This window comes from Vigna unguiculata, chromosome 5, assembly GCF_037176805.1.
Source record: "Vigna unguiculata cultivar grain cowpea cultivar isolate G323 ecotype 2 chromosome 5, ASM3717680v1, whole genome shotgun sequence".
Lineage (NCBI taxonomy): Eukaryota > Viridiplantae > Streptophyta > Magnoliopsida > Fabales > Fabaceae > Vigna > Vigna unguiculata.
Genome location: NC_140796.1, coordinates 30,367,106 through 30,394,231, shown reverse-complemented (window position 1 = coordinate 30,394,231; position 27,126 = coordinate 30,367,106). Strand labels below are relative to the sequence as shown.

The 27,126-nt window shown below is 35.4% G+C and overlaps 1 protein-coding gene and 1 long non-coding RNA gene across 3 annotated transcripts; both read left to right on the top strand.

Moving 5' to 3' along the window:
* The first annotated feature begins 14,327 nt into the window (after positions 1–14,327).
* On the top strand, positions 14,328–18,395 carry LOC114184963 (elongation factor 2). Of its 2 annotated transcripts, XM_028072400.2 has the most exons (4): positions 14,328–14,463; positions 15,245–15,287; positions 15,378–15,465; positions 15,770–18,395. In XM_028072400.2, the coding sequence occupies exons 2-4, from the start codon at positions 15,285–15,287 to the stop codon at positions 18,208–18,210; spliced, it is 2,532 nt and encodes an 843-aa protein (XP_027928201.1). In that variant the 5' UTR covers positions 14,328–14,463; positions 15,245–15,284; the 3' UTR covers positions 18,211–18,395. The 2 variants fall into 2 exon arrangements, with proteins under 2 accessions (XP_027928201.1, XP_085530144.1); XM_085674018.1 differs by lacking the exons at positions 14,328–14,463; positions 15,245–15,287 and having other exon boundaries at positions 15,372–15,465.
* A 2,600-nt stretch (positions 18,396–20,995) lies between these two features.
* On the top strand, positions 20,996–27,126 carry LOC146886355 (uncharacterized). Its single transcript, XR_014994979.1, has 2 exons — positions 20,996–21,247; positions 26,759–27,126. It is a non-coding gene; the product is annotated as an uncharacterized LOC146886355 (long non-coding RNA).

The following is a 27,126-nucleotide window of genomic DNA, read 5'->3' as shown; positions in this document are numbered from 1 at the left end:
CATGTAACAATGAGATTGTTTAGCCTAACTTTTCTTGTAACCTTGGATTATGTTAAAGCTACAACTGATATGGTGTAACTTGTTTGTTATGTATTTCAAACTAAATGTACCTTTAGTTGGTTGTAAAAGTATAAACAAACTTCTGTTACAAACACTTATATGTATGTTAACATTTTATTCGCATAACTATCATGTATGTCTAAATGATTATACATTCGAGTGATGTATTATTATTTTTTTGTTTGGTATTTGTTAATTGAATACAAATAAATTTTTCCTTAAGTAAATGATACATTCGACAAGTAAAGAACATCTAGTAGCACTGGATTTTAGTTGGGGTGTTACAGTGTTCGCAGACCTAATCGCGGTGGTGGCGAGTTGAGGGAATCATGGCGCTTTTCTCTCTCGTAGAAGATGATAAGCAAGAATCGGAGATGAATGGACGACCGACGACGGTTGGAATCATCGACGGTAGTTTCTGGCGGGCAAGGCTGCGCAGCTGTGAAGGGGTTTGTTGTAGTTGTGTGGTCATGCGAGAAAGAAGTTGGTCATGTCTTGCGCGAGAGAAGCAACGACAATGGAGACGATTTGGGGAGTTGGGTTCTCGTCGGCGATGGTTCCGGTGGTGACTGGCATCGACAACGACGCCTCTCGTTGTCCGTGGGATGTGCGACGGCAGCACCTACCGCTGGTGTCGTGATGGCTTGCGTCAATGAAGAAGAGAAGGTTGCCATGGTGGAAGGAATAAACTTTAGTTAATTAGGGTTTTCGAAAATAAAGAAAAGAGCTTCAGGCCTTCAACCCTTCATTACCACATGCACCCCTGTTTTATCTCATACACCCCTATGTGTTATGTTTTGTCCTTTCTTTTCTTCTCGCACCTCCAATTTCTGATAGCTTTACACTACTATGTTTACTAATCTGCACTACTATGTTTACTTACCCCACCCCCTCTCCATGTTCTATTGTCACTTTTGGGCATGTTTTATATTTTACTTATTGCACTCCCATTTTTACTATAAACACCTGATTAACTTCATGCACCTCCCACGTTATTCATGCACCATCATATTTTTGTATTTCACTTTTATCCTTCTTAAATAATTTCATCCTTTTATTTATTTATCTATTTTTTTATTATTCATTTTTTATTTATTTTAAAAAAAATAAAAATAAAAAATATATTTGAAAATTATCAAAATTACAAAAATAGGAAAATCTAAAAATTCTTTTTTCACTTTATTGTGTCTGCCCGGTCGCTCGCACCGCGTGACACTCATTTTCAAAAATATCAAAAATAGTTTTCTTTCTCTTTTAGTGTCTGTCCGACCGCCTGCGTCGTGTGACACGTATTTTCAAGTAATTTAAAAAATACAAAAAATATAAAATTTCAAAAATATAAAAATATCAACATTTTCAAACAACTACATCTCTTAAGAACTACGTGATCCTTGATTCTCCGCCGTGAGATACGTAGGAGCAAGGCCAGTCCTTGTCAAGTCCACCTCCAAAAAAGCAAATCATTTTCTCTATTGTTTTCCAAATATCTTTTAAAGAACTTCGTAACCCTGATTTCTCATTTTTAATGAGAATACGTAGGACCAAGGTCAATCCTTGTCCGGCCCAAAAAACTAAAAAATATTTTGTTTCTTTTTAGCATTTTTGTCTTATTATTTTTTGGGAAAAATAACATTTTGAAAATCACATCAACTTTGCATATTTAATTAAAGGTACCGCCCTCAAGCGGGTGTTGTAGGGTGCTAACACTTTCCCTACGCGTAACCGACTCCCGGATCCAAAATCTAGTCTTTCGCATACTTGTCTTATCTTTATGGTTTTCCATAGTTTTCCAGAATAACTATGGTGGCGACTCCTAAAATCCTTTTAAATCCGTTTTCTTTTTTGGTTCGTCGTCCGTCGCCATTCCAGTTGCGACATAGACAAAATTGGGTGTGGACATTAAGGATAATGAAACAATTTGACACATAAAATAGAACCTATGAATGACACTAGAATTGAATGACAAATTAAAAATATAAAGAAAAGCTTAATGAAATGAAAGGAAGCTTATTCTAATCTCAATATTTGATAAAAAAACAAGTGAATTATTCCACCTTTGTTAAGGACAAATTTAAGATAGACTAAACAACCCTAAATTGCACTTTTAAATGATTTATCACAATGCTCTCAAGAAAAGTGTGAACAGATGCCTTCACTTCAAACATTTATCATTTTTTCATTTCTCAACATTTATCTTTTATTCGTTTTTTTTTTTGTATTTTTCATGAAGCTCTTACGCACAATATGTTCAAAACATATATGGATTTACACTTATCAATTAATTGTGATAAATAAAACAAATAAAGTGGAACAAAATTATGAAACCGAAACATATTTGAAAAATAGTTTGGAAAAACTACTTTTAAGAACTTGATAATGATCTAGTATCAAGCATGAACTCAATAGAGCAAGTTAAAACACTCAAAGTATAGCCAATCGGTAAAAATGGCATAGAATTGCAATAAAAATATATTTAACATACAATAGTAGATTTGCATACAACATATTGCATTGTTCAACATTTTAATCAAATATATGAACTTTTAATTGGTTAAACTCATGAATTGTAACATTTAAATGAAATACATGACTAGGGCAACATGGAATAGATGCTCAAATGAAAATTAAACTCAATCAAACATGATTTCACCAAACAAAAATGATTAAAGACTCAATAAAATGGAAAAGCACATCAAAATGAACATGTATGGAGTCCTAATCAAGTTTGACTGATTGATTTATAGAGGAAATCAAAATGAATCATCATCCAAGAAATTAGAAACAAAATGAATTGTGTAAACACATAAGACAAGCAATGAATGTATGAAACAACATTGAAAACAACAAAGGAACTGAGAACTTAGCTCAAACCTGAGGCAAACATGGCTTGACATGACTCTAATACCACTTGATGAAGCTCCTTTCATGAGATGGCTGGATCTATAAGACTCCCTGGAAGAGTAGCAGAAGCAAATGTAACAGAAAAGTGTTTTGGTGGTGTTGAAATTGGTTGGTGAAGGTTGAACTCTAAGAAGGTTGGGCCAATCTTAGAGAAGGAAGGCTAAAAGAGGTTCTTAAAGGAAGCTCTAGCAAGTGACTCTCAAACGCAAGGTGTGGAATCTTAACAACATAACACTAGCATTCAAAAGTTATCTTTTACAAAGGATGGGACTGTAACATCCCATCAGGATATTACGGGTTTAAAATAATAAAATAAAATAAGAAAATAAAAACTCATTAATTATAAATCTGATGAGTCTATATTCAAGAGTAAGCCATGCGGAATTGATGAGGCTTCCATGGAGAAGGATGAAGGTACGGAAGCTAGAAGATGAGAGGAGAGGTGTTGCGGCAATGGTGTTTGGAGAAGCTCTCAAGTGAGGTTGGGCCAACACTCAAGGAAGGGGACTAGAGGAAACCAAGAAGGAGAACTCTAGCCTAAGTTGATTCACAAAAGAGGGGAGTCTGGAGTCATCTCAACAGAATTTCTCTATTATATTCATGAATGAAAATACAAGGGTCCTAAGCTCTCTATTTATAGGCTAAAATGAGACCAAGGAGTCTCCAAAAAGTGGAGGGAAAAAAGGAGTCTAGAAAGTTGAATTTTGGAGCCAAAAAGGAGCATGTGGGAGGTGTGACTTGCCACCTAAGCAAGTCACATTTGTCTTGCCATGGGAAGCTAACTCTCATCCTTGGAGAGCAAGTTTGAGAAGCTTCCAGGCTTTTCTAGAGTAGACACACTACTCTTGGCCCATTTGGCCCAATTCCCCCTTTTGGTCCAAAATTACTTCTAAAGCCCAATTTCCTCTAAGGCCCAATACATGGCCCAAAGAAAACCCTATTCTACTGGGCCCAAAATACAAAGCCTAAAATAAAATCCTAATCTAGTATTTACAAGCAAAGTGTCCTAGGCTAGGTCTTCACATCTTCCTTGGCCCATGTGAAGTTCATCTTGGGCCTTGCATGCGCATTTAAGGCTCATTCCTCTTGTATTCTCCTAGCCATAAAAAGAATCAAGACAATTAAAGATAGCACAAAAGAATGGCCCAATAAAAGTATAAGGCCCAAAATGATTATTTATTTAATGACAAAGAAAAACTAAATGGGCCAGGCTATTGGCCCAAGCTGAAAAGCCTTGTAGGGTGATATTCATCAAAATCCATTTCCCAAAAATCCAAGAAATTTCAAAACTTTATTTACTTCAATAAAAATTCCAAAATCCTTGAATATAATTACTATTACCATTAACAAATAGTCTACTAATATTAATAATTACAAGTGATCTGAAATCATAAAGATAATGTAAAAACTCTGAGAAAATTGCCCTAAGACTAGTCCCGCTCTGGCTCTATGCCTCACCAGATCCACCTGCAACACCATCTGCTCACGTATACCGCGTATATGATCATCGCCAAACACAAGCAGATAGGGTGAGCTAACAGAATAAACATATAAATATAAACACATTTATATATATCACACAAACACACCAAAGGAATCTTTTCCCCTGATTCCACACCATATGCCCACAACCATGTCAATCATGTTCTACGTCTTCTATTGAGTACCCCAAGGTGTCTTGCTGCCATACCTATCGGCCACAACCGATAGAGCACGTGCGGGAAACCATGCTACAGATCATACACCGTAACGCCAGTTGGAGTTCCCATATACGAACATAGTTCATAACGTCCCAAGACTACAAAACTCGTCAGCTAATTATTGAGAAGGGCAATCCATTTGGACCCATCCGTACTGGCAACAACCAGCACACTCACACCGGCAACACTCGCCAACCCGAGCCACAACTCAAGAGTTCCTCGTGTTCATCCGCTATCCCGAGCCACAACTCAAGGGACGTCATTTCAAGCCACAACCCAGAGAATGCCACGTGCTTAACCCCTATCCTGAGCCACAACTCAAGGGATATGTTCTGAGCCACAACTCAAGGAACACCAGCAAGCCAACCTTTAAGATATCCTAGAAGCCTTATAGAACATGCACATCTGATGAAGGATTAACCCCAACCAAGGATGGAGGCACATGCTTAAGAAGACTAAGCATGTTTAGAAAGGAAGTTCACTAATTCTTCATCCCTTTCATTTGTGTTTGTTATTTTTGATTCCCAAAGTTGACTTAGTTATATCAACTTTAGTAGACTTGTTGACCTTTGACTAGGTTTGACTTGTTGACTATAGTTGACTTGACTTAAGCCAACATGTTAATCTATGTTTATTTGCTTTGTAGGTTAATTAGGAGTAAGAAAGCAATGCTAGGTGGCGCATGGTGATTGGGGAGCATAAATGATGTGGATGAGAGAGTAAAACAAAGGCATAAAACATAAAGTAAAAGGCATGAAGCAAATGTACTTATGTACCTTTGGTCTCCTTTGTTTTTAGCACACTTTGGCCACTTTTTGGAGACATATGAGACACATTCTTTGTCTCCTTTTGTGCTAGAACGAAATTAGCCTTGCACACACCATAGTTAGCTCTTTTGTCTCTCATTTTTTGTAACCTTATTTGACTTAGTTTCTAGAAGCTAGGGTTAGGTTTTTGTAGAGACATCGTTAGGTATCTTTTATTTGCTTAGAGGCCCTTAAACTCTTTTATATAAGGGGTGCTCCTAGACATGTAAAAGGGTTGAACATTTTGAAGTAAAAACACTCTTGTGTCTCAACCATTTGTGAGAGTTTCCTCCCTAGGAAGTGAATACTTTTAAGCCTTATCTTGCATAGCAAGTGGCGGCACACATCCACTCATCTTCAAGGTTGCCATGGCTTCTAGCCTAGCCTTGTAGTGGCATGCTTCTCACATTTTTACCATTCCTTTCCTTTCCATTTTATGTTTTCTTCTTCCTTTAATTGTTCTTGGTTTTCTATGGTTTATGTGCTTTCCATTTCCTTTTTGTTTGAATCAATCCATCAACTTCTTCTCTTGAGCTTTGTGAAAGGAACCTTCACATCTAGATAGCTTGCTATCTTAATGTCCAGTGGGGATTTCACTTAGCTTTCTTAATCAACTCACATCATATTCAATACTCTTAAAAGGAAAAAACATAATCCTTCATCAACATCATAACAAGTATAACACCAATCTGCTACAGCAAAATCGCCTGGCGGGGGACACGTACCGCCAAGCACTGTCCGCTTCCAAACCGCTTGGAAGATATGATGAGTCGAACCTTGGCTCACATTCAATAACAAAATTTTTGGGAATTTAATATTATTTTTGCGCTTAAAATTGTATTTAGTTGCATATTATATTATTGGATATTCTTGAGTTTAATAATGCAACAGTAATTTAATTTAGGTCCTTAAGAGTGTAAATAATGAATATTTTAATTCATAAATTAAGTCCCAAAATAGAAATTTTGGAGAGAAATAGTTCAGGTACTAAAAGCACCCCCAATTCTCATGTTTACACCCCTTTTCTCCAATTGGAATATCTATTTCTGAAAAAAAAAATTCTGGAGGTAGTTGCACCCTTTATTTTCAGGTTTACACCACCCTCTTTTGTAATTGGACTTCAATTTCTGTTTTGTACCCCTCCTTTTTACTAAGCTGCACCCCTAAGGTCACTTAAACTCTAGTCCACCAGATTTCGCCACGTGGCAATCCTCCATTCACTAAAATAATCAACCAATGTTTGCCATGTCATCATCTCTTTCCCAACACAAACCCTAACTCTAATCTTTCTTTCTCTCTCTTTCGCACCAACCCACTCCGCGCCACTACACTCCGTAGTCGCCATGACCACGTCCGGCCACCGCTGCACACGCCGGAAAGCCGCCGCCCGTCGCGCCCTCGTCGGAAACCCTGTCACTGTTGTTGCACCGGTGGTCCGCGACATCTTCATCTTCTCCGCGCGTCCGGCAGCCAGAACCTTCATTGTCGCACCATTCGAGCTTGCCGGAACCGTCCAGCATCTCCAACAGCACCCGCGCCAACACTTCCACATCCTCTCGCGTGAGCTGCCATACTCTGTGTCGTCCACCACGTGAAACCCTTACAATCGCACCTGCACCTGCGCCACCGTCGCGCTCGCGCCAGAACCACCATGACAGCACCTGCATCAACGACCACCATCTTCTCGCACGAGCAGCAGTGCACGAAGCCGAAACTACAGTCCCAACTTTGCATCACGCCGGAATCACCATGGCTGCATAACCTTCTTGCGCGAATTGCCAGAACCGCACCTGTATTACGAACACGAAGTCGCCGCACCTTCTTCTTTGCGAGCCTACAGCAGCCACCATAGAGCTCCGTTGTTGTCTTCTCCGTTCATCACACGACCCTTACCATAAAAGCACCACTCGCACCCCGTCGAACGACCTCCTCTGCACCATCACTCATGGACCTACACCTTCTCAAACGCTACTACAATCGCCGTTCAACATATCCGTTCTGTTGTGCATATCGAATAGCCTCGAATCGGCGTTTTCTTGTCGACACGTTGCCGGAAATCACTTGCGATAGTCCGCTCCGCCACCATCGCAACAGTCATCAAACATGGAAGAAGCACATGGAAAACCCTAATTCTAAAGAGAGACTGCTCTAACACGTGGCAACCTCTCATTGGACAGTCAACGAGTCAACACTGGTCAACCAATCAACTTTGGGCAAGGGCGGTCAACGTTGGTCAAACAGGCTATTCTTATACTAGTTTTGGCAATTGGTTCCTCTGTAGGAACCCTAAATGGCCTAGAAAGGAAAAGATAGTTTGGCGGTAGTTCACCACCAACTAGACTAATTATGGAAATTTCCCAGAATCACAAATTCTAAAAATGGAATATACAAATTATACGTAATCATACCATACTTAGTATGCCAATCAGATTTAAAATAGTCAACACATGAAATTACCCTATTTAGCATGCCAATCACATTTAAAATACAGTTAACATGTAAGGTAATCCAATTATCATACCAATCAGAATTAAACATAAACTTAACGCGTAAAGCTCCCCTAACATGGTTTTCCTTCGCCTAAAGCTTTGACAATTGAAAAGTTCTCCCTTGATCACCAAAACCCTCCTTGATTCTTCTCAATTCAGCTTACAAAGCTTCCCTCAATCCTCCCCACTCTCTAATTTTCGTGCTCTGTTCTCTCACCTCAATAACAGCCTTGCAAAACCTTTCTCCTAGCCTAAATTTTACCTTTTTAATGGTGCTTTAATGTGAGTTAATGACATAAAACGAAAATCCAATTAAATTATGGTTAATGTCCTTTAATTAGTTGTCTTATGATGGTTTTCCAACCCCCTTGGCTGCTAGGGTTTCCTTGCCCTTTCACCTTCATGCCAAAACTAAAATTGAAAAAAAGAAAGCTTAATTTGGTTCTACCAAGGTTTAAACCCATAACGATGCCAATGTTCAATTCAATACACAACCATTCAACCAATTCATGTTTTGTGATGACTAATATAATTCTATGATTATATTATCACTCAACATGATCAAGCATATTGTCAAAATAATAATAATTTAAATAACACACAAATGGCATACATAAGACTTGAACCAAAGTCCTCTCACACATTTAAGTACTCTCAACAACTTAAGCTAGTACTTTTTCACGTCACATCAATCAATATTAATGCCTTAAAGGCTCCCACTACCCGCATTTATTAATTAATTAATTATTTAGTTATTTAATTTTCACGGGTCTTACAGGGACTCTCCATTTGTAGGAAATGAGACTTCAATCTCTTGGCCAAAAGAAAGGGAAAATGTAAAAGAATTTTCAGCACATGTGCTCTAACTTCCTAGCCTTGAAAAGTGGATCAAGTGACATGAAGCACCTCACATTTACCATGCTTTGAACCATGTGCTAAATATGTTAAATGTATGGTGATCTAGAATGTGCTTCTTAGCCTAGCATTTCAATTGGATCAATTGAAGCCCAATTTAAATGCTAGGTGATTTTTCTTGATCCAATTTTAATGTTCAACATGATTATTTTAATCATGGCCTGAAATTAAATCTAATATACTAAACTCTTGATCCAATCTCTCATTTCTTGGATAAATTTTATTTACTAGATGGCATGGTTGGGTCCAAGTCATCAAAACCCCATCCTAAACCTTACAAACTTCAATGGCTAAGTGAATGAGGGGATTTTAATGTGGACCAATAAGTGGAGGTCAAGCTCTCTATAGGGAACTATGAAGATAAAGTGCTTTGTGACATAATCCCTATGGAAGCTTGTCAAGACCATGATAATTTGACAAGAGAACTATGTACAATGGTCTTACTAATGAGATTACTTTCCACCACAAGAAAAAAAAGTTTGTTCTCCATCCCCTACCACCTTCTAAGGTGTTTGAGGATCAATTACAAATGAGGAAACTAAGGGATGAAGAGAGCATGCACAAAGAGTTAGGGGAGAAAGCTTCCAACACACGCATTCATGAAGTGGGGAAGAGTAACGCTCTTATCCAGGTCACTCAAAGGGAGAACAATTTGTTTAACAAAGCTTTGAAGAAAACTCTCCTTTGTGAGCAACCTTCCTACCTTCTCTTTTGTAAATGAGCACTTTCATGCATTACTTCAACTCTAGAACCCAAGTGTCTATCTCCTTTGGATATACTTTTGAAAGAATTTGAAGATGTGTTTCCCCTAAAAGATCCTAAGGGTCTTCCACCAATTAGGGGATAAAACAATAATTTGATTTTGTTATTGGGGCAAACTTACCAAATAGACCCACCTATAGAACAAACCCCTGAGAAACTAAGGAGATTTAGACTCAAGTTCAATAATTGTTAAATAAGGGGTGAGTTAAAAAGATTCCAAGTCCATGTGTTGTGCCCGTGTTGTTAGTCCCTAAGAAAGATAGAAAATGGAGAATGTGTTGTGATTGTAGGGTTGTCAACAACATTACCATTAAGTATAGGCACCCAATTCCTAGGCTTGATGACATGTTAGATGAGTTGCATTAGTCCACCATGTTTTCCAAAATAGATGTTAAAAGTGGTTATCCCCAAATAAGAATAAGAAAGGGTGATCAATAGAAAATTGTATTTAAGACTAAATTTAGTCTATATAAATGGTTAGTGGTGTCTTTTGGCTTAACTAATGCACCTAGTGTAACATCCCAACTGGATATTATGGATTTAATTAATATCATAAAGAAAATATAAATAACTTCCTTTAATAAAACATCATTTCCCAAAAACGCAGGAAATTTAAAACATTTAATACCTCAGAAATTATTACAAAAAAACCATAATTATAACTCTAATTACAAAACTCAAGTCTGATAATTTAATAGATTACAACTGATTCAAAAACATATTAAAACTCTGATAAATTCCCAAGCTAGCCCACACTCCGAGCCTATGCCTTAACCCCTATCCTTTCATATTCAGGCCACAAATATTTTTTTTAGCAAAAAGAAAGTTAAATTTGAATTCACCAAGGTTTGAACCCATACCATGCTCATCATTAAACCAATGCACAACCACTCAAGCAATTTATGTTTCATGATAACTTACATAATTCTATAATTATGTTATTACTCAACATGATCATGCATATTATTAAAAATTAATAATAAGTCAAACAACATATAATTAACATACATAGGACTTGAACCCAAGTTCTCTCACACACAATCAAGTACTCTCAACCACTTAAACTAGTACTTCTCCACATCACATCAATCAATATTTAATGCCATAAAGGCTCTCACTACCCGCATTTATTAATAAATAAATTATTTAATTAATTAATTTTCACGGGTTTTACACCTAACACCTTCATGAGATCGACAAACCATGTTCTTAGGGATTGCATTGGGAACTTTGTGGTTGTGTACTTTGATGACAACCTACTATACAATAAGAGTCTTCATGAGCATCTAGGAAATTTTCATGTTGTTCTATCCATATTGAGGGGCAGTAATCTTTTTGCAAATAAGAGAAGTGCATATTTTGTGATTAATGGAAGTTTGTTGGTTAGACTAGTGAAAAGTCTTGGAGAGCCTTAGTAATGGTTAATTTTTGTATAAAGTTTGTTGGTTTAGTTTGAGTGTATAAATGTCACATTTTTATAGTCTTATCTTTTGTAAGATTGTATTAATATACTTTATATACTATATTTTTTATTTTAAATACTATGATAAAATAGTCTGTTTTATTAATTTTAAGCTATAAGATGAGATGTTACAATATTTAATAATATAAAATTGTAATCTATTCCAGTAAAAATGTTTACAAGTATTTTTGGATCTTTGGGAGATGATAAAGTATGAAAATTGGTTGGAATAATTTAAATGTTGAAAGAATCCGAACCAAACTAACTCAATGATGAATAAGTAGGTTCCTTGGATCAATTGGATTCAATTATATGGAATACACAAAATTTATGTTTAAAAATATAAAATTTCTACAACTTCACACATTATTCCAAAAGAAATAAACAACATTTTGATATGATAATTAGCTTAAATAAATCAAAGAAAAATTTATAAGAAAATATATATATATATATATATATATATATATATATATATATATATATATATATATATACACATATACATATGCATACATATGCATACATACATATATATATATATATATATATATGTATGTATATGTATGCATATGTATGTATATGTATGTATATATATATTAGCGGATCTTGATAAGAAAGTTTGAAGGGGCCAAAATAATATACTCAAAAATTTTATATAATTAATTAGTATTACTAATATAACAAAAGTATATATAATTGGTATTGAAATCTTTGTATGTTTTTCTTTAAAAAAATTATTGTTTTGAAATTATATTTGACATGAAACTCATTTTAAATAAGTTTTTCTAATTTCATCTCTTCACCTATATATTTTCATATTTGAGAACGTTTCCTTACAATAAGTTCTAAAGAATTAATCTGAAACATTCCACCTATAATATAAAAGAATTAATATGAAACTTCTCACTTATAATTCTTTTGAATCTTAAGAAATGGTTCTCTAATTCAACAATTGAATTCATAACATGTTGTAAAATAGGTGAAAAAATGAATTTGTATTATTTTCATCTTCAATGGTATCTTCCTTTTATCACATTAAATAAAATAAATCTATTATTTTATTTTTCATCAATATACCTATTAAAAAAATTGAGACTAAAAAATAATTTATCAAAATATAATAAAAGATTGAGAGACATAATTACTAAAAAAACAAATATGATAATCAAGTCATATATAAAAAATGATTATGAAAAAATATATAGTACATAACTTCTCTTTTAATATTTATAAAAAAATAAATATACAAAACTCAGAAGATGAAAAAAAAAACTAAATATTAAAAGAAAACGGATCAAAACTGAGAGTGAGAAAATGAATTTAGGTCTAACTTTTTATTTCTTTTTGAAAATAAAAAATAAAAGAAGAGATACAAAAGTAATAAATAAATACGAAATTTAAAATGAGGAAAAACAAACAAATATCTCAACAAATTTTATTATTTTTTATTATATTTAATATTTAATTTTATTATTTATTAATACTAAATGTTATATTTTATAAAAAAAATAAAAATTAATATAAAATTTTTTAAAAATATTTTAAGAAAAGTAAAAAAATCTTGGAAGTGATAGGAAAAGTAATAAATTATTATTATTATTATTATTATTATGAAAGTTATACTATTAGTTTTTCATATTAATCGAATCTGTAAATCGCAAATTTAATTGATTTGATTCAGATGAAATTTCTGTTAAGCTGTAAATATAAACAATTTATTTATTTATTTATTTTTAAATTAGTTAGATTAATCTGAATGGATAACTAACCCTAATTCCAATAAAACCACTTTAAATTGATTGCGTAATATTAAAATGTTTAATGGAAGTGATTGGATGACAAAATGAATGTGATTATATCAAATTATTTCTTTTATTATGAAATACATCCAATCAATCTGAAATAATCCTAGTTTGCGTCTAATTTAAATAATTTATTTGAATTATTTATAAATTTAAAATATTGTAAATTACAAAATATATTTTAATTTTCAATGCAATTGCAAAATAATTGTCGTTTATTTTTATTTTTAAATTAGTTAGATTAATCTGAATGAATAACTAACCCTAATTCCAATATAAACCACTTTAAATTGATTGCATAATATTAAAATGTTTAATGAAAGTAATATGATGACAAAATCAATGTGATTATATCAAAGTATTTCTTTTATTATGAATAGATTCAATCCAATCTGAAATAATCCTAGTTTGCGTCTAATTTAAATAGTTTATTTGAACTATTTATAAACTTTAAATATCTTAAATTATAAAATATATTTTAATTTTCAATATAATTGCAAAATAATTGTCGTTTATTCCAAAATTACAATACTGTTAAATTTAACATATACATTTTCAGGTAAAATGTGTGTTATATATCGGTAAAATTTTAAATATATTAAATATATCTCAAACATTTTTGGTATTATGTTCCTCTAAAATGTTAACATATTTCAAAATTAATAACAAAATAAATGGAAAGCGGATGCGAATAACTTTTTAACCTATAAATTTTATAATTAAAAAGTAATTTTGTTAGAGAAAAGAACTATCAAAACTTTTCGGAAACATATTTAATATTTTAGAAGTTTTATAGAGAAAAAAAACATATTTCATTCTATTTTAAAATTTAAACATAATTTTTATATAATAAAACTGTGAATATACGTCCCATAGGTAAAAAAAAAGTCTCACTTTTTTTTTTCTTTTTTGGTTTTTATAGGGGATAATATATGTCTTCTGCTATTTAATTTTATTTTCAATTTTTATTAACATTATAGTTTTAAATAATTAAAATAATTGATATTTTTTATTTTAAATTTAGAAAAAGATTATAACATAAGTTACGCTCTTTTTAAAATTTTCAACATAAATTTATGGTAAAATTTTATAAAATATGTCAGATTAGAAGTTGAAACCAAATATATTTTCTCTGCTCGAATATTTTTGAAATCGTAAACAATTAATTATACTTATTTCATAAAATTTAGATTTAGATCCATAAACTAACTCGTCTTTTTTTTTCATTGGATATTAAAAAGATAAATAAAAGAAAATGCAGAAACGGCTTTCCTGTCATACATAAAATACATAAAAACGGAAAAGAGATTTACTGGTGCATTATTATTATTCAAAAATAATAATAAATTTCTATAAAAAAGCAAAAATATTATATTGGGCTTAAAAGTAGTTAGAGATGAAGCCCAAGGCCCATGGTTGAGGATTGAGTTTGCATTGAGTGGTTGAATAGAACCCTTAAATTCTCTTGAGGACTCACTTTGTCTCACCACACACAGCTTTATATACTTTCGTTAGAGAAGGCAGCACCACTCTCTTCGCCGCCTCTCTCTCTCCCTCTTCCAGGTTCGTCTTCCTACAATTTTTCTCTATTCAATCTCTTCGTTTTTCTTAAGCTTCCGAACAGATCGGTATCTTTTCTTTTTCTTCTCTCGGTTTTCCTCCAGATCTGTTTTTGTTTTACTCTAACTTTCTTATTCCACTTTCAGTGTTTGTGGATTTACTACCTTGTATTGCTTGTTAATCGGTATGATTATGTTAATTTGCTTGTTATCGACATGTTTCGTGCCTTTTCGTATTTGTATTCGTGTTGTTCGATTAGCTGTTATGGAATACATCATATTGAGCTGTCCTTTACGGGCTTTGATATCACCTGATTCGAACGCAGATGATTTAAATCTGAACATGGCCTTTGGCTTTGGCTTTTTGTTTTGCTTTTTCTTTGTGAGATATGGATCTTGGGTCAACATACACTCTTTCCCTCTTGAATGTTAAAATGTTTTAGCTTTAACGTTTTGTTGCTAATTTGTGCTGTTTTGTTGGATGTAATTTGTGTCTGGTATCATAACCTAGGGTTTTGAACAATTGCGATTCTTTTTTTTTTGTTTTTAAATTTGTAGAAGCTTATCTGAAAGGAGATATAATAGTTCGTGCAAATACTGAAGGTCTTGATTTAAAAGCACCAAATGATTTTTGTTTTGTTCATGCTAAATTTTTTGATGCTGTCTTTTTTCTCTGCAATTTATTTTTGATGAAGTTATGCTAATTAATTTTTTTTCATGTTTTGCCTTTTGTTGCCTGTTTAATATATTACGATTTAGCTAACCTTGGTGTCTTAATGTATCAGTTTTGACTCATTTTTTGGTGGAAAATAAAGACTAGTCAAAATGGTAAGTCTTGTACAGTGCAATGCATAATTTCATCATTTATATGCTGTTCGAATGTTCGCAATCTGAATTGAGAATTTTCTATGCATGCAGGTGAAGTTCACAGCTGAAGAGCTCCGTCGTATTATGGACTTTAAGCACAATATCCGTAATATGTCTGTCATTGCCCATGTTGATCATGGTATGGAATTAACACATTTTATATTTTGTGTTTCTTTCTCTTTCATGCACTTGTCTGATTCTAATTTTGATGTTCCCTCACCCTCTGTTATAAATGAAAATATTTAATTTTCTTTGGTGTTTTGGTATTATTTTAAGTTACGGCTTTGAACAAAATCATTGTGTAATAGACACTTTTTTTATGAAGGATATATTTTCAACTGTTTTTGCTGCTTTATGCTATATATTGTACGGTCGCAATATTATGAAATCATTGTACTTTGCTTGTTTACTGACTATATATGGTTTATGTTTTTGTATTGCAGGAAAATCAACTCTGACCGATTCTCTTGTGGCCGCTGCTGGCATTATTGCTCAGGAAGTGGCTGGTGATGTCCGAATGACTGATACCAGGGCGGATGAAGCTGAGCGTGGTATCACAATCAAGTCTACTGGTATCTCACTCTATTACGAGATGAGTGATGAATCTCTGAAGAATTTCAAGGGAGAACGTAATGGGAATGAGTATCTCATTAATCTCATTGACTCCCCTGGACATGTTGACTTCTCATCTGAAGTTACTGCTGCACTCCGTATTACTGATGGAGCCCTAGTCGTGGTGGACTGTGTTGAAGGAGTTTGTGTCCAAACTGAAACTGTGCTGCGTCAAGCTCTGGGAGAAAGGATTAGGCCTGTTCTGACTGTCAACAAGATGGACAGGTGCTTCCTTGAACTCCAGGTGGATGGAGAGGAGGCTTACCAAACATTCCAGAGGGTTATTGAGAATGCTAATGTCATCATGGCTACTTATGAAGATCCACTTCTGGGTGATGTTCAGGTCTACCCAGAGAAAGGAACTGTTGCTTTCTCTGCAGGGTTACATGGGTGGGCTTTTACCTTGACTAACTTTGCCAAGATGTATGCTTCAAAGTTTGGAGTTGATGAAGGCAAGATGATGGAGAGACTCTGGGGTGAAAACTTCTTTGATCCAGCCACAAAGAAATGGACCAGTAAGAACACTGGATCTGCTACCTGTAAGCGTGGGTTTGTTCAGTTCTGCTATGAGCCCATCAAACAGATCATTAACACTTGCATGAATGACCAGAAGGATAAGCTGTGGCCTATGCTCCTAAAACTTGGTGTCACCATGAAATCTGAGGAGAAGGACCTCATGGGTAAAGCATTGATGAAGCGTGTCATGCAAACCTGGCTTCCAGCAAGTACTGCCCTATTGGAAATGATGATCTTTCATCTTCCCTCTCCTTCAACTGCCCAGAAGTACCGTGTGGAAAATTTGTACGAGGGTCCACTTGACGATCAATATGCTGCAGCTATCAGAGCCTGTGACCCTGAGGGTCCTCTGATGCTCTATGTGTCAAAGATGATTCCAGCATCTGACAAGGGTAGATTCTTTGCTTTTGGACGTGTGTTCTCTGGCAGGGTTTCAACTGGTTTGAAAGTGAGGATTATGGGACCAAATTATGTTCCTGGAGAGAAAAAAGATTTGTATGTCAAGAGTGTTCAACGTACTGTCATTTGGATGGGTAAGAGGCAGGAAACTGTTGAGGATGTGCCATGTGGTAACACAGTTGCTATGGTTGGTTTGGATCAATTCATCACAAAGAATGCTACATTGACGAACGAGAAGGAAGTTGATGCTCACCCTATTAGGGCAATGAAGTTTTCTGTCTCCCCAGTTGTGCGTGTTGCTGTTCAGTGCAAGGTTGCCTCAGATCTTCCCAAACTTGTTGAAGGTCTCAAGCGATTGGCCAAATCAGATCCTATGGTTGTTTGTACCATTGAGGAGTCTGGTGAGCACATTGTTGCTGGTGCAGGGGAGCTTCATCTTGAGATCTGTTTGAAGGATTTGCAGGATGATTTCATGGGTGGAGCTGAGATCATTAAATCTGACCCTGTTGTGTCATTCAGGGAGACTGTGCTGGAGAGGTCATGCCGCACTGTGATGAGCAAGTCACCAAACAAGCACAACCGTCTGTACATGGAAGCAAGGCCAATGGAGGAGGGTCTGGCTGAAGCCATTGATGATGGCAAGATTGGACCAAGGGATGACCCCAAGGTTCGTTCTAAGATCTTGTCTGAAGATTATGGCTGGGATAAGGATCTTGCTAAGAAGATTTGGTGTTTCGGCCCTGAGACCACAGGACCCAACATGGTGGTTGATATGTGTAAGGGAGTGCAGTATCTGAATGAAATCAAGGATTCTGTGGTTGCTGGATTCCAGTGGGCATCAAAAGAAGGTGCATTGGCTGAGGAGAACATGAGGGGTATCTGCTTTGAAGTATGTGATGTCGTTCTTCACGCTGATGCTATCCACAGAGGTGGTGGTCAGATCATTCCTACTGCCAGGAGAGTGTTCTATGCTTCACAGCTTACTGCTAAACCCAGGCTTCTTGAGCCTGTCTACCTGGTTGAAATCCAGGCTCCTGAGCAAGCTCTTGGTGGTATCTACAGTGTTCTGAATCAAAAACGTGGTCACGTTTTTGAGGAAATGCAGAGGCCAGGTACCCCACTCTACAACATCAAGGCATATCTCCCTGTCATTGAGTCATTTGGTTTCTCAAGCACCTTGAGGGCTGCAACATCAGGCCAAGCTTTCCCACAGTGTGTCTTTGATCACTGGGACATGATGTCCTCTGACCCATTGGAGGCTGGATCACAAGCTGCACAGCTGGTGGCGGACATTCGCAAGAGGAAGGGCTTGAAGGAACAGATGACTCCTCTTTCTGAGTATGAAGACAAGCTTTAAAATCTTTTATTTTAGAACTATTTATTTTTCAACTTATTAGCTGAATTTATCTTCCGAAACCTTAGTTTTAAATTTTTGTCGAGTTTTGTTTGTGGTTTTGTCAGTGACTTGTTGTACTTGTTATTTGTGCTTGCGTCGATGTATTTTTGTTGCTCCATAGGATTTTGCATCGATGTTTCGAACTATTTCTGCGAATTTTGCTTTAAACATACTATATCAATATTTGTGTGGTGCAAAATAATCCAATTATAAATTGAATGCGGTAGGGGAATGGCAGTGCTGTTGCTAGAAAGCTTTAGGTATATGAGAAGTATAGATTTCTTTACAGTGATTTCTTAAGCTGGAGCGATTGCATGCATTGGGTAATTCAAATAGCATTCCATAGCTGCTGGGTGGGTATTTTGGCCAAAGTTTCAGAGTGATAAAGAAAAGCAACATGCACACAATGTTCTCTTCTTTTTTTCCATTCACAATCATGCGGGTCGAATTTTACAGTGTTAGTTTATACAGAGAAAAAACGACGTAGTTTGACGTTTGGGTTTTAGAAAAATAGGCAGTGTAAGTGGTTTCAAATCCAGTGCTTATAGTTTTCATTTTGTTGATTACATTTTTGATTATTTGAATTAAGTCTCATTTAATTTTTATATGTAGGATTGTGATTGAAAAAGAATAATTTTTATTCTTAAGAATTATTTTGTCCATTAAAATAAAGTTCTACATTAAAATCCTTAAGTAGTTTTTAACTTTTTCGAGTTTCATCTACTTCATAGAGTTTAACTTGTATAATAAAGTTTAACAGATAAAAAAAAGTAAGAAATTATTGTAAGAGTCAATTTGATCCTATATGTTATTCAATTATGTCTCCTTGATCATGAACATTTTTATTCTATCATCCATAAATCCCTTTAAAACACTTTAAACAATATTTTTTAAACATGAGTGTGCGATATTTTCATCTCTAAAACTTTCTTTTATAACAGAATTTGGAGTTTGCGGGAGGCTTAGAAAGTCCTCACTAATTTGAGTTAAATTATAACCTACCCAAAAAAAGGAATATCACTATGTAAAACTTAATAAAACAATGAAAAAAAACAAAAAAAATATATGGTAAGAGTCACTTTATTTAGTTTTATTGTAACGTATCATTGTTAAGATTTCAAATATACCTTTATTCAAATTATTATTCAAATACTTATCATAAAATTTTATTTAACCGAATGTTATATACACTTTCATAGGAAAACATTTATTAATATTCATTTTAAACAAAAAGTTGCTTATAATATAAAAAAGAGATAAATATGTTTATAGTCTGTTTCAGTTGATTTTGTAAATGGTTTATACTCGAAACTTGATCACCGTTTGGTCCACATCAATACTAGATCTGTTGACACCTATATTGACACGTGTCTCATTAATTTTTTTAATTTAAATTTCGTTTTAGGTTAATTGAAACTGACGTTTTGGAAGTGGGTTTTTAATGGAAGAAATGGTTGAATGGCAAGAAATATGGAAGGATTACAGGTAAAAATCAGTTGTAGTGAAATTCAGATACAATGTTGTATTCGAAAGAGGTTAGTGTGTTGATGTTGGTGGGGGTTAAGGTAAATTTTGAGGATTAGGGTTTCTTGTTCTTCCTTTCTAAAAATGAAAAAGAGTCATGGATCGTGAAATTCAGATGCAATGTTGTATTTGAAAGAGGTTAGTGTGTTGATGTTGGTGGGGGTTGAGGTAAATTTTGAGGATTAGGGTTTCTTGTTCTCCCTTTCTAAAAATGAAAAAGAGTCATGGATCGAAGTGTTCCACCTCATATTCTTCTTCAATGCTCGGATGTTCAAAAATTTGTAGATGTGGGAAAATATTATTGCTTTTGAAAGCCACTACCGCGAAGAATAATGGTAGATTTTTTTGGAGATGTAGAAACTAGGCAGTAAGTATCATTTTTTGCAGTGTTTAGATCTGAGGTAGTTATTTGTTGTCAATGATTTTTTTTTGGTCATTGTAGAGTGAAGGAAATTGTAGCTTCTTCCAATGAGCTGATGAGGTGGAACCTATTTGGGAAAAGTTAATAGAGAAAAAAGAAAAAGAAACTTTTTGTGATAATGAGAGAAGGGTCGTCGATTTGGTTTAGAAAAATGCCAAGCTAAAGAAGAAGTTGATGGAAGAGAGAAAAATGGGCCAAATTAAGACGTGGCTTTTCTTAGTTTCGTGGGCATCTACTATTGTTTTTTGTACTTTATTCGTGCTGAAAATGAATTGTAACGTGTTGGTTGTTCATGTTTACTCTATAATGAGTGGTGCTGAATTAAGATGTTGGTTCTGGGTGTGTTATCAGTCCATTCCATGGAAGTGTTATTTGTTATCAGTTTGTGGTGAATTGTAAAAAATGACATATTAGTGTTAAAAGCTTTGGCATTTGAAGATTATTTGTTATCAATGTCTTTGTTACTAGTTCCTGTATGAGTCCATTTGGGAGACGTTATCATTCCCTTTGACATATAATTGTTTAAAATTTTGGCATGAACTTGTCCATTATTAAGTGGTCCATAACCTGTGTTGTAATATTCAGCATACACATGTATTAATTGGTTCAATATCATATAGATATTCAACACATAACATATTATATTACCAAGATGATATAAATATAAAAGATGCTCCATTAACATCATACGGCCCATAAACATTACAGTGGTTCAATATGTTGACAAGTGGTGATAAAGATAAGAAGTGGTCCCCTAAAGTTGAATACAAAGCCTGATGCAAAGTTTGGTACAACCAAAATATCACATCTCCCCAAAATAAAGTTCCAATACCACTTCGAATTAAAAAACTCCCAAAATAACACAGCTTCCAAAATAACACAACTCCTAAACTAGGTCATCATGAGGCGTTGTTTGTACTAGCTTGCGAGCTTAAAACTGTTGTGGCCGCTGCAGCTTTCTTAGATCTCCTCCCTCCTCTGCTAGTTGATGGCTGTGATGTGGTGCTTATGGAGGATCTCAACCTCATGTTGGTTCTCATTCCAGATGCACTGGTACCTTCACTTACAACATTTTTGTTCTTTCTCTGGTTCTTTTTCCCCTGTCACGAACATGAAATATTGATTAGGTACGAGGTTACTATAAGCAATGTTTAATTTGATTGTAAAAAGTTTAGTTTTTGTACCTATGTTTTCCCAGCTCTACAACCTCTACTATTATGACCATATTGGTTACATTTCCTGCATTTCATCCTTATAGGTTTCCTCCCTGCTTTAGAGTAACTCACGTTCTCATCTGCCTCCCTTCTTCTTAATTTCTTTGGCCTCCCTGGAGGAGGCTTAAATGATGGAGGAAGTAAAGGTGTGGAGTTTGTTCTTGGCCATAATTCTTGTCCATTGATGGGTGTAATTTTTGGCCCATAGCAAGCTTCGTAAGCCTCTCTCTTATAATAACGATGGACATAATCTTGGGTTTGTTCTAATTTGTAATTTATTGCAGCAATGACATGTCTGCATGGTATTCCTACTAATTCCCAAAAATAACATGAACACCTACGATTTCCTAGATCAACAACAAATTTCTCCATTGTAAATCCTTGGGTCACTTCAAAAATAGCATCCCCAGTCCAAACAGCAATCCAGTTCCCACTTCTTTCAATTTCCCTATCTAGCCTTTTATTTGGCTTAGGCAAAACAACTCCAAAATATGCAGCAAAATTTTCTCTTAAGTGAGCAAATCTACTCATCAAATAGCACCTTATCCACTCCATCATAGTAATTATAGGTTTATCCCTAACTAACAAAATTGTGCTATTAAATGATTATGACAAGTTATCCATAAACACATCACACCTAGGGTATACACTAAATGCATGCTTGCACCATGCTTGTCGTGGAATAACTATTAACTAATCATATGCCGCTGCATTAATCTTCTTTAATTCCTCCATTTTTGATTCCCATGCTTGGTAGTATGTTGCTTTTGCAGCTCCCATCATCAGCTTGCGTATGACTACTCCTCCTCCAAATTTTTTCTTATAATTGTTGTATAAATGTCTTAAACAAAATCTATGTTCAACTCCATGAAGGATTTCATCAAATACTTGCATTAGTCCCTGATAGAAGCAAAAAGGCAATTAATATTATCACAAGAATGCCAAAACAGTGCTGGAAAATAACACATTTTTATTGGATACATGAAGTATACCTTTTGCTGGTTAGAAATGAACACCCACCGATTAGATTGCACATCCCCAATGTCATCCAGCAATAGACTCAGAAACCATCTCCAATGTCTTGACCCTGAAAGTATGACTTTACTACACAAAATCAGAAATCCACATTTCTTCTTGCAAACCACCTTCACTCTTATATCATCATTTTTAACAAACATTATCTCTCTTCCATTTAGTACTGAATACTCCTTAAGAGCTTGTTTAAACTCGGCAAAACTCCATCCCAACCTTGAACTTGAAGTCCTTTCGCATATCTTCACTTTGAAAAGTGGTATACTTGTGCATAAGCTCTCCTTCACACTCAACATCACTGTCTTATTAATCAGTGCTATATGTGGCATCTATGTCATGATTTTGACCTATTGAATCTGTCTTAAAAGCACCTACACCAGCACTCGCCGAAGACTTTCTTCTTCTCCTTTCCTTAGAAAAATTCTTCCACCTTTCAAGTAGTTTTGTGATGTCTCTGGGTGATTTATTAGTGGACCCAAAACAATTGTAGTCGTCTCTATGACGTTCTTCTTCACTTTTGTCCAATTCTTCAACACCACTATCATCCACATCACTTTGGTCGTCCACACCAGCAACATCCTCATTCTCAGCATCCCTATGACCGACATCCCATGTAACATCCTGGTAGGATATTACTTAAAATATATAAAATAAACAGAAATAAATACCTCATTTATAAATAAACCATTTCCCTAAAACGTGGGAAATTTTAAACTCTTAAAAATTTATATCCACTATAAATAGACAAAATACTCATAATTCTCTATTACAGTTTGAAGGTCCAAAACAATAATTAAATTACATGAAAATTAAATAAAAGTATCTATAAAAGTCCCATGCAACTGGTCCCCACTCTCTGCCACTATGTAGCTGGCTCACTTGTAACACATCTGCTCCCGGATAACAAGTTACCCAATCATCGCCACACACAAACAGATAGGGTGAGCTATGCACAAAGATATAAATAAATGTAAAGTAAACCCACCCACTAATTCATAGTTATTTATTTCTTTACAAAAACCCCACTTTCCCACACTCATAACCAATATGAGTTCATGCATGCACTCTAAATCTTGGGACTTCCTGTGCTTCCACGACCCTCCTCGCTCGTGGTCCAACCTACAAGCCTATCCCGCTCGTAGTCCTACTTCACGGACTTCCTTGCCCGTCATCCGAACTCCTCGCTCGGACCCGGACACGCATACCCGCCTTTCCTACTATGAACTCTCTCGCCCATAGCATTCTCAAGTTGAGCATGAGATGAACTCCCTCGCCCACTCATCCCAACGAGAGTACCTCCGGTGAACTAAATTGTTCACGTTTCGCATGCGGTCCACCCATCACGAACTCCTCGCTCGCGACTCAAGCCAACCACATCCCAGATCCTAAGGACTTAGTCCTTCAAGTCCAAACACCACAAACATATGCATATAATTTCCTTAGCTTAGGAAACACCAAGCAAACCAACTCAAACAATAGACACAAACCTGACTTCTCGCCATTCTCGCTTAAGCCATGGGTCTTCGCCCAAGCGAGTACATATGTCTCGCTCAAACTGAATCACCTCGCCTAAGCGAGTGAGAAACAATGGCTCACCACGAGCTCTCGCTTAGGCGAGACCTTCTCGCCTGAGCGAGACCTTCGTTCGCTCAAACACAATCCCTCGCCTGGACGAGGATTTGAACACAAGACGTGACCTGTTTCATCGCGACCTCGCTTGGGCGAGCTATTCTCGCTTGAGCGAGTGGACGTGTCGCTCAAGACCAAAATTGGTCGCTTGAGCGAGATGCGCGAACCAACACCAGGGATGAGTTTCTGCAACTTTCGCTTAGGCGAGAGTGACTCGCTTGGGCAAAAATATCAGAGTTTCGTCTCTGCTCACGCATATAACTCACCAAAACCAGACCAAAACACAACTCAAACATTACCAAGCATAAAATAGGTGCAAGCAAACCTCAGAACATGTTTTATATTCATTTAAACTACCAAAAACTCATGATTTAGTCACCCACAACCCTACACTACCAAAACCCTCATCCCCAAATCATATAGGGCATAAAAGGGTTTTGCAACCAACAACAACCATACCAATTTTTACTCTCATCACACAAACACGAAATTCACAGCACTCAGAATTCAATTGAAAATTGCGAAAACGAAAATCACAATACATTTGATTTTATACACAAAAGACAACTTCCCCTAACCTGAAATTCTTGATTAAAATTGAGGAAAAATAATGTTCCTTTGTTCACCAATGCTTTGATTCAACTTTCTCCCAATTTAGCCTCTGCACCCAAAACTCACCTCTCACTATATAATTTCGTTCTCCTCTCAAAAACCAATTAACAGCACAACAAAAACCCTTCCTCTCTAAAAAAAATAACCTTTTGTAGGTGTCTTTATGATGGGTTTAAGTGCTAAAACGAAAATGGGCTTAATGGGGTGTTTAATTTCCATTCAAGGGTAATTACTTAGTGCTTTTTTATCCCCGACTATACCCCTTCTGCTAGGTTTTCTCCGCCCTTTCACATTCAAGCCAAAGCTGCTTCTTATTAAAAAATAAGGGTTAATTCATGACTATCAACATTTGAACCCGTGACCCTCTTAATGTTAATTCAATTCATCACCATTCAACTAACCCATATTTGATGATAATTATTATAATCTCTTGATTATACTATCACTTAACAAGCTCATATATATTATCAAAATAATAATAAATCAAATAAAACACAATTGGCATACATAGGACTTGAACCCAAGTCCTCTCACACCATAAAGTACTCTCAACCATTTGAACTAGTACTTTTCCACGTCATACCATTTAACATTTAATGACATCAAAGTTCCCACCACCCGCATTTATTAATTAATTAATTATTTAATTAATTAATTTCCACGAGTCTTACATCCCCTTTCTCAGAAATACCCTCATCCTCCACTCTGGTCTCCCCTAAGTCAGCAACCCCAACTTCTTTTACAGTAGCCTCATCCCTCTTCCCACCATCTTGACATTCAACACCAGCCACCACCACATTAGGCTCCTCTTCACGCCCACCTTCACCTGCATTCTGTATCCATTCAATGTACTCAATAGGTTCAGCTATACTCACCACATGCTCTACATAAATCTGGACCTCTTCTTTCTTTGTTTCCGCACAAGCACACAATTGCAGTGCATCATTATTTGATACAAAAGGCCTTAAATCCTTATCCATTCGACCTCTCTTCGGATTCCATCAGAGCTTCATCGCCCCATCGTATTTGAACTCCTCCTTTAATATAGATAAGACCTTGAAATAGGACCACTTATCAGGATCCAATACATGGAATACGTGTTCTTCCCCTCCGTTGTAACGCAAAAACCTCCCCTAAATGACTCAAACTTTCCCATGTGGAAAAACGCAACTAAGAAAGACATTCTTTGCAAAACCAGAAACCCTAACTTCGTTACCGTAAACAAAAATCCCAAATGCAACCAACGATTTCAATGCATAAAACGTAAAAACCAATAAACTAATTGAAAACCTAAAAGAATTGAATTAAACCTTCATATTCAGCGGAAAATCACAGCACGAGATTAAGTCGTCTTCCCCAATCATGTCCTTCGAACACTATTACAGAAGAAGTAAAACCACCTTTCATGAGATTAAGTCGTCTTCCCCAATCTCTCCATCACGTTTTGTGGTCAGTGCTACGCCGCACAATAAAACCCTATTCAGGTAGACGATTGCATCAGCTCTGGACGTCAGCAGATTTTACAATCAAGAGTAAATTTTTATTTACCCTAAACGAGCGTTTCACCCATTTCATTTACCCTAAACGAAAAAAATAATCAGACACGTGTCAATTATGTGTCAATACAGGTGTCAACATATTTGGTAATGATGTGGAACGCCGTTTGCCACGCAATCACGTTATTAACGCCGCTTTAAAATAGGGACCAAAAACAAACGTTTTAAAAGCGTAGGGACCAAATGGCGATCAAGTTTCAAGCAAGGACCATTTACAAAATCCACTGAAACTACATGGACTAAAAACATATTTATAAATATTTTTTCATTTTTCTAAATAATTTATTATATTGTTAGCTTATTCTAACTAATATAAAGATCTTCTTACAAAATCCTGGTTTTAAAATAACTCTGAGCATAATTCCTACAATGAAGATGTTTTTAATGTTCAAATAACTAACTTTTATTTCTTAAATTTAATTGTGTTTTGGTCTAAGGTTATCCTAAATCAAAGGATAAATTTTTTTGGGTAAGTGTTTGAGATTATTTTGGTTTAAAATGTTAAGTTGATTTTGGTGCAGAGAGGTTAGTCTGTCTACCTTGAGCTAGGTGAGGCGTAAAGGTTGGAGTGATGGACAAGTTCGTCCTTATTGCATGATGGCACCAAGTCAAACTCAACACATTCGTTATTCTAAGTTGTGATTGGTTGGAATATCGACCATACAACCAATTGGTTCTATAGGAAGTCACCCAAATTACAAGGTACAAGAACTAAAGGAAAAAGAATGGTACAAGGCAGAGGAGGATTTGAAAGATGAGATCTCATCTTCTTTTGGGTTTGGTTTTGAAACAATGATTAAGCAAGTAAAAGTACTGTAATCGTATGTGGTTCTTTCAACTTTGTCTTTTAGTTGATTTTAGTATTTTCTTAAATCAGACTTTGGCTGAA